Source organism: Cetorhinus maximus, chromosome 19, assembly GCF_964194155.1.
Source record: "Cetorhinus maximus chromosome 19, sCetMax3.hap1.1, whole genome shotgun sequence".
NCBI lineage: Eukaryota > Metazoa > Chordata > Chondrichthyes > Lamniformes > Cetorhinidae > Cetorhinus > Cetorhinus maximus.
The window spans coordinates 89,180,910-89,196,187 of record NC_135897.1 but is presented as its reverse complement, the minus strand read 5'-3'; the positions used below and the strand labels follow the sequence as shown (position 1 = coordinate 89,196,187).

At 42.8% G+C, this 15,278-nt stretch overlaps 1 protein-coding gene across 3 annotated transcripts in view; it reads right to left on the bottom strand.

Annotated features, from left to right (window-relative positions):
- Positions 1–981: 981 nt before the first annotated feature.
- Positions 982–15,278, bottom strand: part of phc3a (polyhomeotic homolog 3a) — a 106,712-nt gene continuing 92,415 nt past the window's right edge. For 2 of the 3 annotated variants that reach the window (XM_078564344.1, XM_078564346.1), the window contains 2 exons: positions 13,530–13,764; positions 9,923–10,910 (listed from right to left, as the gene is read on the bottom strand). In XM_078564344.1, the coding sequence (XP_078420470.1) occupies positions 10,756–10,910; positions 13,530–13,764 (390 nt within the window). In that variant the 3' untranslated portion in view covers positions 9,923–10,755. Of the gene's footprint in view, positions 2,421–9,922; positions 10,911–13,529; positions 13,765–15,278 lie in introns of those variants that run through there. The other variant, XR_013579636.1, reaches the window with a different exon arrangement.

The window sequence follows — 15,278 nt, the reverse complement described above, 5'->3', positions numbered from 1 at the left end:
TGAGTCATGGTTGACACCTGAGAAGAGCAATAATATGGAAGCACTATCCTCCGCTGTTGCTGTGGAGTTCACCAACACCATCACAAGGACAGCAGAGATTCAAGGAGAAAACCGCAACATCGCCTTATGAAGGTGACTAGGGATGGCCAATAAATCTGACCATACCACCATCACCCACGTCCCGTCAATGAATAAAGATTTTTTAAAAACTCAATGAACTTTTTTCAATTATTTTTATTAATTGAAAACTTGGCACAGGAGGAGAATGAGGGTATTTGGGGTGTATGGTCACCAAGACCCTTAGGCTGGTTGGTACACACTAAACACATTGTCACAGGTGTGGTTTAGCACAGTGACACTAAGATAGATGCACAGTCCTTAAACAACCATTGCACATTTAACGAATAAAGATACACCATGTACAAAACAATACAACGCAATTATCCAACGTGAAAGTCTGATATTTTTCTTTCATCAAAATAATGATATGCGACTCAGTGGGGTTGGCACACAAACCACAGGGATCATGTCCTCAATGAGTGTGGCAATGTGATTTGGCAGTGAGCATGTTTCTGTCTCAGGGGACACTATTTACAAACATTCACTCCTGGAAAGAGCCAGAGCTGCTCCTGCTCCAGCCACTGGGCAGCCACCCAGTGTAAATGGTGCATCAACATGGTGAACCTTTAACTATTAAAACACAAAATGCCTTCGCAAAACTATCAAAGCTGGCTTTGCCAAAGATTTCTATTAAAATTTTCAATGGAATCAACAAATTAAATGCTTATCAACATAATACTATAAACATTAATAGTTTGTAAGAAACACAATACAATATCTATAGGCTGTTTCCCAAAGCCTCATTTTACAATAGTTTGTGGTTTTTACACTGGTCCTTGGGTCCACTTAAAGGGGCTGTGCATGGGGGCTAGAAAACAATCTATTGGCATGGTGATGTCAACTGGTAAATCCAATGTCATGTACAAACTGGAAGTGGCCATATCTGCTGCCAAAGACTGTCCTCCAGCCCAGGAGTAGGTGGGGGTCCTTACAATGCCCAGAATAGGCTGCAGAGTGTAGCTGCATCTAACCCAGTCAGATATTGGGCACCCACCCAGTATAGATGGTGGATCAACACTGTGAGCCTTTAACTCTTAAAACACAAAATAACTTCTCAAAGCTATCAAAGCTGGCTTTGCCAGAAACCTCAAATTATCTTCAACAAATTACAAATTGACATAACCCCTTTTAAATAGAGCTGAAAAGTCCAGCAAGTATTTTTAAGATTACCAACAGTTCTAACTTGCTGCAAGTAACTGATACAGACACAACCCCATTATAAAACTCTGCTGCAAGATTTTTAAGGACCAGCAAAGCAACAGAATAACATCCCATCCCCAGGCAGCCATTTAAAATATTCAGTGTTCCATCATAGTCAAACCAAACAGGTTGACCTCTGCAACTAAATAAAGCACAAAGTAAATTTCCAGTATAAATCCATGTCTCCTGGCTCTTGGAGCCTCTTTTATTAAGTGAAAACCAAATAAGATTGCACTTGCGTACTTGATCTGGCCCCTTTGTTTTCCTTTGGTTATGCCCCCTTGTCTGCAAGCCACAGATTTCTCAACAAGTACCTGCAATAATTCTTTATTACTGTTCTTTGGCAAGGATGTTTGCATCAGAAAGATAGCATCAGCAGGGAACCAGATTATGGCTGATCTGTATTGCATTGCCACTTATCTGCCTTTAAAAACAAAAAGACTTGCATTAATACAGTGCCTTCCCTTAACTTCAGGATGTTCCAAACTGCTTTACAGCCAATTAAGTATTCTGAATACAATGGTGTTGTATAAAACATGGTAGCCAATTTGCATGCAGCAAAGACCAGATAATCAGGTTTTTTTGGTGGTCTTGGTTGAGGGTTAGATATTGGCCAGGAGTCCAGGGAGAACTCCAGGGCTCTTCCTCAAAATAGTGCCATGGAATCTTTTACATCCAGCTGAGGGGGCATACAGGGCCTTATTCATCTGAATAATGGCACCTTAGACAGTGCAGCACTACCTCACTACTGCATGAGTATCAAGGTAGATTGTAAAAACCAGATAGCAATATGCAGTACACCATACCGAAACCATAGTGACTACCCTGTCCAGTTTGGTAATCCTATTTCAGGGGAAAGATTTCTCCACTGAGGCACAATGAGTGTTCAAGAATGCTAAGAGTCGAGAGACAGTGGGAGGAAAAAGGGAAGAAAAATCAAGTAGCACTCTCACCTCTGAGTCAGGGATTGTGGATTCAAGTCCCACTCCAGAGATTTGAGCACAAAAATGCAGGCTGACAGGAGTGCAGCACGGAGGGAGAGCAGCACTGTTGGTGATCCTGTTTTTCCCACGAGATGTTAATAACGAGCCCCATGTTCCCTGTCAGGTGGGAGTAAAAGACCCCATGGCACTATTTCAAGGAAGATCAGAAGAATGCTCTCCTGGGTGTCCTGACAAATATTTACTAAATATATTTATTAAACCAATATCACTAAAAAACATTATCTGGTCAGTTATCATATTGCTGTTTAGTGGGAGCTTGCTGTGCACAAATTCGCTGTTGCACTTCCTACATTACAGCAGTGACCACACTACACTTCTGGAGAACATTTTGGGATGTCCTGAGGTTGTGAAAGATGTTATATAAATACAAGATAAAAACAAAATACAGCGGATGTTGGAAATCTGAAATAAAAACAGAAAGTACTGGAAAAACACAGCAAGTCTGGCAGCATCTGTGGAGAGACGTTTTAGGTCCACTATGACTTCCTCTGTTTATATTTTTTTATTATATATGAACGCAAGTCTTTGTTTTATGTATGGTTTAAAAGGGTAGCAAATGACAAGTACAACTGAAATCCTTGCAACCATTTTAAGAAATTGTGTTTTTTTGAAAACTTCCCATGAAGGATTAGGAGGTCAGTGCTTCAGACTCATGTATCTCACATGTTGACTTCACCTACTTCTACACTTCTGTTTGGATTATCACTGTCTCAAGCCTTATGTGAACAGGAGCAAACCTTGGATCCAAATTAAAGGCTGGTTGCGATGCAGCTATGTAATAACATGTATGCCCTTCCAAAGCTTTTGGAGAAGGAGAGAGAGAGAGAGGAATCATCACATAGCAAGTAAAGATCATACACCAAACACAATTTTGCCCATCCAAGATCATACTGATACAGGCACAGGAGAAGGTCATTTTGACCCTCGATCTGGTTCCGCCATTCAGTGAGATCATGGCTGATCTGTGACCGAACTCCACCTTTGGCCTATATCCCTTAACACCTTTGGTTAATTAAAACCTATCAATGAGTTTTAAATTTAACAATTGATCTTGCATCAATTATCGTTTGTGGAAGACAGTTCCAAACTTCCATCACCCTTTGTGTGTAGAAGTCTTTCCTAATTTCACTCTTGGAATGGGCTCTGCTGTATTCCAAAAGTCCAATATAAAACTTCATGACCAGACTTATCATTTTAATACTGTACATCCCATAGCAATCATCCTTTCATTCACATTCTGCATCTGAAGGCCTTTGTGAATAGTCAAGATTAAAATCTGCCACAAATTCACCTGGCTCCTTGGACTATCGTTGCAATTTGTACTTAAATTGTATCTTAAACCTTAAAGGGAAGTTTCAGTAATTTTAATCAATGTGTCTGATCTGACTAACCATGGTGTCTAATTTAGTGATCGTTAAAACACACACGATAACCAAACTTAAGACTGGGGATGTTTTGGAACCAATGTATTGTGTAAATGTGCATCTAACTGACAGGTGGCATGAAGGAGCAAGTCTATTTTCATTTCCTTCAAAGGGTGGAATGGCTTTATTCTGAATTGTATGATTAAGAAAGAAAAGAAAGACTTGTGTTTATATCGCACTTTTCACAACTGGGTGTCTTAAAGTGCTTTACATTCAATGTTGTAATGCCAGAACACAGCAGCCAATTTGTACACAGCAAACTTCCACAAACAGCAATGTGATAAAGACCAGTAATAATCTTTTTTTTTGTGATGTTGATTGAGGGGTTAATGTTAGCCAGAACACCCGGGTTACTCCTCTGCTCTTCTTCGGAATAGTGCCATGAGATCATGCACATCCACCTGAGCAGACAGATGTGGCCGTGGTTTAACGTCTTATCCAAACGCTGGCACCCTCAACAGAGCAACACTCCCGTAATAAAAATAAAAATACCTGGAAAAACTCAGCAGGTCTGGCAGCATCTGCGGAGAGTTAACGTTTCGAGTCCGTATGACTCTTCAACAGAACTAAGTAAAAATTCGTCAAAACGTTAACTGTGTTGCTCTCCGCAGATGCTGCCAGACCTGCTGAGTTTTTCCAGGTATTTTTATTTTTGTTTTGGATTTCCAGCATCCGCAGTTTTTTGCTTCTATCTTAACACTCCCTTAATACTGCACTGGAGTGTCAATGTAGATTTTTGTAGTCAAGCCCTAGAGCGGGACTTGAACCCAGTACCTTATGACTCAGAGGCGAGACCATGCGGAGATGACACTTGATTCCACAAGTCACTGACAGAAAGATGGTCAGATATGACAGTTTCATGCCTAGGTGTAGTTTGAAAATCTAACCTTCGTAGCATTTCTAGACTTGAGTTTCAAAAGCCTGTAGGTTTAAAGAGGAAGAGAAGACTCAGGAAGCCTAGGCTGTTAAATTGCTCGAGAGAGATAGCGGCATGGTAGTAATGTCATTGGACCAATAATCCAGTGACCCAAGTTAATGCTCTGGGAAAGGGATTCAAATCCCACCATGGTAGCTCATGCAATTTAAATCTAATTAATAAAATCTGGAATTAAAACTAGTTGCAGTGATAGTGTGAACTGTTGTTAAAAACTCATATGGTTTACTATGTCCTCTAGGGAAGGAAATCTGCCATCCTGGTCTGGCCTACCTGTGACTCCAAACCCGCAGCAATGGTAGTTAACCCTTAACTAGGGGGCAACAAATGCTGGGCTTGCTAGCAACACCCACTTGCCCTGAATATTAAAAAAAAAATCACTGTCTCACGTCAATATTTCTTTGGTCCAGCTATGAGTTGATTCAAAGTCCTGGTGTCTGTTGTTTCATGTTCTAGATGGCAGTCAGTCTGAGGCCACTTTAGGAATAAAACATCTTGGCTGAATGATTAGAGTTTCTCTTTCAACAGTTACTGTAAATGTGAAACTGTATTAACAGAATAATGTGACTCAGGGTGCTGAACACGAATAGAAAATACAGTTAGTAACATAGCAACATCTGCAAAATGACACCAAGTCCAAATTAATTCCCTATCAGGTTTAGTTCAATGTTAAAGCTACATGGTTGAATTTGTGATTGGTTTAAAGTGTTTTGTGGGAGTCAAAGCAATTCTGTTACTTGAGGAGAAAAAATTAATATACTCTATTCGGATTATCCCTGGACGGTGGTAACTGTCAGAGATTCTGGAAAAAGACAACACAGGACAGTAGCAAGGCTGAATAAGTCTTGTACTATCTTGCTTGTAAGCAAGTAAACAGCAATAGTAAATCACATTGCTATGAAGCTGTCCCCTCCCCGTGTGTAGCCATGTTCAATAGTGTTGCACTATTACTGGTGAGCTTGTGTGTAACAGGCACCAATACCAAAAGTTAGTAAGAATCCCTTCTGACTTCCCTTGTGTTTCAGCTGCTGCAGTAGCACTTGTTAACCGACCAGGGGACACTTCTTTCTTTACTGAGTACTACACCACATCACATACAAAACGGAAGAGTTGGAGTGTCTTGGACTTAAGAAGCAAGCTTTGTGAGGATAAAGAAACAAGCTTGGTTAGCACGTACACCATCCAGAGTGGTACCAGACCATATCCAACCAGGAAGGTGCCATGTTCGAACCCTGAGCTATGTTAGTTTGTCCCAGTTAGATGACAACACAAGGGGTAGGATTAGGGGTTGCCAACTTGGGTTGCACATTTCACTGGATGTTTTATCACATGACCTCCTTCCATCGAACCATCCCACGGTCTTCCAACCTAGCAACTGGTCATCTGGCATGTCCATCCTAACCTGCCCCACTTTCCTGTGCCTATCGGAAAGTGAAGAGGTTCTTCATTACTCGCTTGGATGGTTCATGACTGTCACTCAGCTATTTTTACTCATGTCCAATATGTTTATTACTAGCAAGCAAAGGCGTCCTGGATATTAGTCTTTCATTCCTGGAAAGTTGGTAACTTATAGTGTTGAGGGGTTGGGTCACTACAATTGGTTTGTTGCACTTGGACTTGAGAGGGAAAGGGGTTGAAGTTGAATCACGATTCCTGTTCCTGATCACTGTTCAGTGACCCCTGCTGGAAACTGTGCATAATGGACAATGTTACTCCAAGGATCAGGCAGATTGCCAACACTTGTTGTGTGTGAGCCCACGCTGGAAGAATAGCTAAGGCTCAATGTAGCAGAGGGCCACTGGCAGCCACTCAATTGGAACTCAGAGCAAAATCAACAGAGAAAGGGATACAAAGAAATAAAGCAGCAGGCAAGTCATGCTTTACACTCAATAGTATCTTGTATCTGTAATATTAAATCAAGGTTATGCCTAAGGGATTCCATCCAGTTCTGGCACTTACCATCCGAGTTCTGTCTGATTTAAATACAGACCCAAAGAGAACAAAAAATTACTGCTCCTTGAGGTTTTGCTGCTCAACGTTCAAAAGTTCAATCACCAATGAAATGCTATATTCTGCAATACTTAATTTCTCATAGATTCTTGGCACCGGGCAGTCTTTTAGTTTAATAAACTAACTCCTGTGAAAGTAAGTTTACATGCCATCTAAAATATTCTGTGGTGCACTGGCTGGTTATGAATAGTGCAAAGCACATAATTCACCCTCCTTGTTAAAATGCTAAGCGCCATTATGTTTGCAAAAGCGTCAACTTTTTCCTTTGTGCAACACTTGCACTTCAGTAGGGAGGCCAGGCAACTCCAAATATTAAAAAAGAAAATCCACTGTTTTGACAACAATCCTTTGAGTATGTAGCTGGAGTACGGAGTTCAGTTCTGGGCATCACATTTTAGGAAGGGTGCCAAAGCCTTGGCAAGGGTGCAGAGGAGGTTCACTAGAATGGTGCATGGGATGAAGGACTTCAGTTACGTGGAGAGACGGGAGAAGTTGGAATTGTTCTCCTTAGAGCACAGGAGGAGAAGCAGAGATTTAATACATTTGGAGTGGACCTCACCATGTTCTATGATTAAGATAAGCTGTAGAGGGGCAGGATACAGCTAGAAATTTCAAGGGAGTTTATGAGTTGATGTGCTGGAGGGACAACAGATTGGTTCAGCTAAACATTTCAGGGTTATGGGAGATGAGAACTGGCACAAAAGCAGAATGCTAAAATATACAAGGTCCAAGGTGTATTACAAGTGACTTAATCTTGTGCTGTAGCTTTCATGTGGATGCACAGACATGAAAGTCTGAAAACCTGGGCCAAAAAATCTGGCCTTCTAGCCTTCCAATATGCCTGGCATGAGGTGTATGCTCAATCTGAGATGGAAATGCGCCATCTACCATACTGGTGCAGATAAATACTTTGACTTCAAGAAAGCATGTTTGGATTATGCTAATGACATAAATTATTTAAATGAGATCCTCTGTTTCTTGCAGGATTGGCTATAACCAGGGGTGAAATCGTCAAAATGAAAGCATGTGAATATTTTTCAAAATTTATTGGGATATGCTTTTTCTTTGACTAATTTTTTTATATGTCATCATAAAAACAGAATCCTTGATGAAGTCAGAGGTTAAACTTTGCCGTCACACTGACTCAATCTGAGGAAGCTCATGCAAAGTGCTCTTTCTATCACTGGGATATGCAAAGTTATTATGATTTTTCCATCTGTAACTTCCTTATCCAAATCTGAACCTTGCCCAATGTCTGTGGAAGATTTCTGCAGGCCCAAAGTATGAGGGTCACGTTATTGACCTAAAAGAAGAGGAGCAAAACTAAGGACCATCAGCAGAGAGATGTATGGAAACTCATGGTGCTAGCTGAGGCCATTTGCATTCAACTTTGGCACTGCTGTCCCCTACAAAAATTTTGAAAAACTGCTCTTGAGATTGGTCAGTGATCCTCTGGCAGTCACATCACTGGCTTCAATCGTAATTTCCCTGTCCCTCTGCTCCATGCCTGATGAAATCCAGGTCCCACAGAGGCTGTGAGGAATTGGAGAATTAAAATGGAGCAGGGACTGTGGGGAGGGTGCGCAGGAAACTCTCTCTCCGTTCCTACCAAATCTGACTGACTCCAATTTTAAATTACAGACAGCAAGGTTATCAGCCCCAAGCTGGGGTCCCCTTTGGTTTACACCCTTCTTAGATTATGACTGTTTTCTTTCATTCTCAGAATGTGGGCATCGCTGGCAAGGCCAGCATTTATTGCTCATCTCTAAGCTATCCTTGAGAAAGTGGTGGTGAGCTGCCCTGTTCTGGAACTGCTAAGGCCTGTGTGGTATAGGTACACCCACAGTGCTGTTAAGAGACAGTTTCAGCCTTTTGACCCAGCTGTGATAAAAGATCGGCGGCACAGTTCCAAATTGGGGTGGCGTGTGACTTGGAGGGGAACTTGGAGATGACAAGTTTCGATGTGTCTACTATCATTGTCGTTCTAAATGATAGAGGAAGATTAGGAAGGTACCATCAAAGAAGTCCTGGTGAATTGCTGCAGTACAGCTCTAGTTCTCAGCATGTTCCTCCTTGTGGGTAGAATCCACCACTTCTCTCAGTTCAGCCCACAGATAATTTGGCAGATCAGGCCCCAAAAACATTATTAGAGCCTAATCTGTTTTATCTGCTACAATAAACTGCTGACAAAGCAGCCTGCTTCATCAGCGCCCATCCACTACCTTAAACATTTACTCCCTCCGCCACTGATGCAGTAGTAGCAGCATGTACCATATATAAGATGCACAGCAGCAACTTGTCAAGCCTCCTTCAACAGCACCTTCCAAACCTGCGACCTTCCCCACCCAGAAGGATAAGGGCAGCAAGCACATTGGAACACTATCATCTTCAAAACAAAAATAAAAATACCTGGAAAAACTCAGCAGGTCTGGCAGCATCTGCGGAGAGGAACACAGTTAACATTTCGAGCCCGTATGACTCTTCAACAGAACTAAGTAAAAATAGAAAAGAGGTGAAATATAAGCTGGTTTAAGGGGGTGGGGTAGAGCTGGATAGAGGGCCAGTGATAGGTGGAGATAGCCAAAAGATGTCATAGACAAAAGGACAAAGAGGTGTTGAAGGTGGTGATATTATCTAAGGAATGTGCTAATTAAGGGTAGAAAGCAGGACAAGCAAAGTACAGATAGCCCTAGTGGGGGTGGGGTGGAGTGAAGGGAAGGGATCGAAATAGGCTAAAAGGTAGAGATAAAACAATGGATGGAAATACATTTAAAAATAATGGAAATAGGTGGGAAAAGAAAAATCTATATAAATTATTGGAAAAAAAGGGGGGGGATCGGAAAGGGGGTGGGGATGGAGGAGAGAGTTCATGATCTAAAATTGTTGAACTCAATATTCAGTCCGGAAGGCTGTTAAGTGCCTAGTTGGAAGATGAGGTGCTGTTCCTCCAGTTTGCGTTGAGCTTCACTGGGACAATGCAGCAGGCCAAGGACGGACATGTGGGCATGAGAGCAGGGTAGAGTGTTGAGATGGCAAGCGACAGGGAGATCTGGGTCAAGCTTGCGGACAGACCGAAGATGTTCTGCAAAGCGGTCACCCAGTGTGCGTTTGGTCTCTCCAATGTAGAGGAAACCGCATTGGGAGCAACGAATGCAGTAGACTAAATTGAGGGAAGTGCAAGTGAAATGCTGCTTCACTTGAAAGGAGTGTTTGTGCCCTTGGACGGTGAGGAGAGGGGAAGTAAAGGGGCAGGTGTTGCACCTTCTGCGGTTGCATGGGAAGGTGCCGTGGGAGGGGGCTGAGGTGTAGGGGGTGATGAAGGAGTGGACCAGGGTGTCCCGGAGGGAACGATCCCTGTGGAATGCCGGCAGGGGGTTACTATCATCTTCAAGATCCCCTCCAAGCCACACACCATTCTAACATGGAAATATTATCGCCGTTCTTTCATCATCGCTAGATCAAACTCTACTTAAAAGCACTGTCAGTGTACCTACAACACATGGTCTGCAGTGATTCTAGAAGAAATCACACCACAACCTTCTTAAGGGACAATAGGGCTTGGTAATAAATGCTGGCTTGCCAATGACAAAAATATCCTGAGAATGAAAGAAAATGGTCATAACATAAGGAGGGTGTAAATCAACAAATTTAACAAGGATGCACCATGATCACAGGGGAGAGGAGGACCTGCGATAGGAAGCAGTGGCTGGAAGAGTCAAGTTATATTTGTCATGATGGTGTCACAAGTAATTTAATTCCATTTTGGCGACACAATGGCATGAATCAAATTAGCAAGTCTCAGTTTTTGGCAAAGGCCTGTCAATGGCAACTTTCCCTTTAAGAAAGCTGGTGAGTTCAGGAAAGATTTTTCATCTGAAGACAAAGTTCCTCAGGTTATATTATGCTGACTCCTTGCTCTCACAACAACTGGTCCACACAAGGTCCTTGCCAGCATATAAACTGCTGTACCTTGGCACTTGCTCAATTTTAATACACGCTCTTTTAAATCACTGATCAGCAACGTGGAAGAATTTAGCAGCTTTTCTTCTGGAGATGGGGAAGGTTACGATTCCTTGAGCATGTTGATCCGAGCACAGATTTTGAGTGCTGGGCCCAGCTTGATGTTCATGGCACTCATCAGATGGTCCTCCTTTAGCAAGAGCAGAGCCTGGCCATCAATCTCCTGGGATCTGAATTCATCAGCAATGTCCTTGCAACCTGCGTATGAAAACCACACAAAATGGTCATAAATCTAACTGAAGAGGTTTTTACTTTGAATTGAGATGAAATGGAGAACACCAAGAGAAATTAGAAAAGAACGTGAGAAGCTGGGGCTTTTCTCCTTGGAGTAGAGATGGGGAGATTTTATAGATGTGTTCAAAATTATGAAGGGTTATGAAAATGATAAGATTAGGAGGGAGAAACTAATTCCCCTGACAGGACAATCAGTGACCAGGGGACACAGATTACATATTGGGGAGACAGGGGCATAGGGCTAATATCAATGGATTAGTAATCCAGAGGTCCAGGCTAGTGTTCTGGAGACATGGGTTCAAATCCCACCACGGCAGCTGGTGGAATTTAAATTCAATTAATAATCTGGAACTAAAAAGCTACTCTCAGTAATGATGACCATGGAGTCATTGTCGATTGTTGTAAAAACCCATCTGGTTCACTAATGTCCCTTAGGGAAGGAAATCTGTCATCCCCACCTGGCCTACGTGTGACTCCAGACCCACAGCAATGTGGCTGACTCTTTACTGCCCTCTGAAATAGTGTAACAAGCCACTCAGTTTAAGTGCAATGAGGGATGGGCAACAAATGCTGGCCTGGTAGCCAGTGATATCCACATTCCGTGAATGAATTAAAACATTTCAGGTAATTGCTAAAAGCACCATAGAGGAAATGAGGAGATTTGTTTTATTGCTGCAGTGAGTTGTTATGATCTGGAATGTGCTGCCTGAAAGGGCAGTGAAAACTGATTCAATAATAACTTTCAAAATGGAATTGGATAAATAGATGATGGGCAAAAAAGACAGCGTTATGGGAAAAGGGCAGGGGACGAGTGGAACTAATGGATAACTCCTCCAAAGAGCTTGCACAGGCACAATGGGCTGAATGGCCTCCTTCTGTCACGTATGATTCTATGAAAAGACAGAGTACATCAAAAAGCTGTGATTAGGTGGTATTAAGTTAAGATTTCAAAAACGTGTGGATATGTGGATGATATGTTTGTTATATTTAAATCTGCAGCTTACATGTCTTAATGGTCTCCATCCTGCGTTCAAATTCACCCTTGAAATGGGGCAGTCAAATGAGCTCCAATTCCTTAACATACTAGTTGAGAAATCTGCCAGGGGGTTCTCTACCACAGTCTACCGTGAGCCTACCTTCTCTGGTCAATATGCACGTTGGGATTCTTACAGTTCCACACACTTTAACATTGGTCTTATCGGCAACCTCGTAAATAGTGCCCGAGCCATTCGCTCACCATGCAATGCAAGCATAATGCTGAAATAGGGCACATTAGAGGCATCCTGTGGAATAATGGCTATCCTGATCAGATCATTTCCAGCTGTATATCGCGCAAACTCATGAACGGGCCTAAGGCTGTCACCTTCGGCCCTGAAAAGTGCCCAGTCTACCTCAGATTACCCTGGAAGGGAAAGGCATCTCAAAAATTTGAGCAACAGGTGAAGCTAGCTGTTTCACACAGCTACTATGCAGTAGTAACACGAGTGGTATTCACCATTAACAGGATGCTGCCGTCAAGCCAAAAAGACATTCTGCCTATCACACAAATGAGTAATGTGGTAGATTCAGTGTCAGTGTGATGCTAGGTATGTACGCCGTACGTCCCAAAGACTGGCAGATTGTATCAAACAGCATGTCCCTTCCACTGTTTGTAACAGGCAGGGAACAGACCGAACGCAACCAGCCTGTGCTTGCAAAACTCAAAACACAGTGTCCAACATTAGAAGTGATTCTGCGATTGGACAATATTTGCTAAATAATCTTCAGTATGCAAAGAATTGTGTTGACAAATAATTTAAGATTGTCAGTTGGGCTCACAGTGTGGAGCATTTGCATGTACTAGAAGCTACATATATTAATACACAGGGTCCTTTTCTTTGCAGACAGAAAGAACACGTACACAAATGGCACCTGATTCAACTAAACAAAATAAGTGAAAGCCATTCACTGGTTCATTCCTCGGGGCAATGCCTTGACCAATCAGAGTCAAGCTGCCTGGTTTAAATTTTGAACAATGCTTGGCAGTTAATTGTCAGTCACCATCAACTGGTGATTTCTCCATGGCAACACCTCCACAAATCAAAGTCCACTTCCCAACCAATCAGCACTCTCTTATCATTCAGTATTAATATGTTGTTTCACCTGACATTGTTATTTTCTTGCGAATTGCCCTAATGGGTGCAAGGTAAAAAGCTTCAACAAAAAATGTCTCTTTTTCAGCAATACTCAAGCATAAATAGTAGAAGGATAGGAGCACCTAGAGAGTTTGGGAAGCCAATAATTTAGAGCTGCTGGAAAAGGATGCATCACAGGAGGAATCCATGATGCAGGCACATGGATGTGCACGATCAAATGAGCCAAATCTCAGTACAATCATATTTTTAAGAATTTCCTCTGCAGGGTGATCCCTCAATCCCATTAGAATTGGTGTTGCAATATTTTAGCCCCAATTTCTGACTTACACTCCTATGATGCACAGTTTTTCTGCAGGGAAGAAAGAGTAACCGCACACCCCCTCCCCCCTTCACTTAAACAAGCTGACAAGTAGGTAGGTACAGTGACTGTGGTGAGTAGGGCACACACCTGGTAGCGAGTGTATGAATTCCCACACATGGTCAACTGTCCACATTGTTGGGTCAACGTGTAGCGTTTCGCCACAGTCTGCCACTTCCCTCATCCTCAGTTCTCGCATCTCCCGTTCGCGTTCCCGCTCATTCTGCCGACGGCGTGTCGTCATGGCGACAGTAACAGTTTCTTCAGGAAGTGGTGGGTTGGAGGTTGTTGTGGCCTCTTCTACAGGAGTGAAACTAACAGGAATCTAGGAGAAGTAGGAAGAGTTAATAATTTTGGTAATTTGCAGATCATCGAACGATACAAAGGCGCTGTACTTTACAACTGTACTATTGGATTATCATGGATGTTAGCAATTTGGTTGCTTCCAGTACCCTTAAATGTTTATGCATGCACTACCTTCCATTCAATTTTAAAATTCTCACACTTGTTTTGAAATCGGTCATGGTCTCTCCCCTTCCTCGTTCTGGAAGCTCCTCCAGCTCTTTAATTCTCCAAGATCTCGGTGTTCCTCTAATTCTTGCACATTGTTTGATTTTAATCACCCCAACATTAGCAACCGTTCCTTTGCTGCCTGGGCCCTAAGCTCTGGAATTCCCTCCCTAAACCTTTCTACATCTTCACCTTGCTCTCTCCTTTAAGCCGCTCCTTAAAACTCAACCTCATTGATCAAGTTTTTGGCCACCGGCTCTCATATCTCCTGATGTGTCGTATCTCTTCAGTGTCAAATTTTATTTGATGATGCTCCTGTGACGCACCTTGGGACATTTTACTACGTCAAAGGCACTATGTAACTGTGTTTGCTGGATTATAGACTTTCCCAACGCCATTATCAATACTGCTTTACAGTCAGCACAAGATTCAATTGAGCAAGGCAGGAGCCAATTAACTAACTTTTCTTTTGACCAACCCTTCAAGAGAGGGAACAGTCAGGCCTTCACATACAGCACAGGGATAGGCCATTTGGCGCAACTAGTCTATGTCGGTGTTTATTTTGCACACAAGCCTCCACCCACCCTCCTCATCTAACCAACCTCTAGGGTTGTAATCTCAGGATTACTCCCTGTGCCACGTGCCAGTGAGGCTAGAAATAGGAAGATAGTGCAGCTGAACACGTGGCTGAAAAGATGGTGTAGAAGGGAGGGTTTCCGATATCTGGATCATTGAGATCTCTTCCGGGGCAGGTGGGACCTGTACGAGAAGGACGGGTTGCATCTAAACTGGAGGGGCACCAATATCCTGGCTGCGATGTTTGCTAGTGTCACTCGGGAGGGTTTAAACTAGTATGGCGGGGTGTGGGAACCAGAGCAATAGGTCAGCAGGTGAAATGAAGGACTGGGAACCAGTGAATATGGCCAGGAGGACTAAGAGGAAGGGCAGGCAGGGAGAAATTACTGAACACAGTGGGACTGGGGGTCTGAAATGCATTTGTTTCAATGCAAGAAGTATAACAGGCAAGGCAGATGAGCTTAGAGCTTGCATTAGTACTTGGGACTATGATGTTATTGCTATTACAGAGACTTGGTTGAAGGATGGACAGGATTGGCAGATAAACGTTCCAGGATTTAGATGTTTCAGGCAGGATAGAGAGGGATGTAGAAGAGGTGGGGGAGTTGCACTGCTGGTTAAGGGGAATATCACAGCTGTACGACAGGAGGACACCTCGTTGGGCTCATGCAGCGAGGCAATATGGGTAGAGCTCCAGAATAGGAAGGGCGCAGTCACAATGTTGGGGGTTTACTATAGGCCTCCCAATTGCTG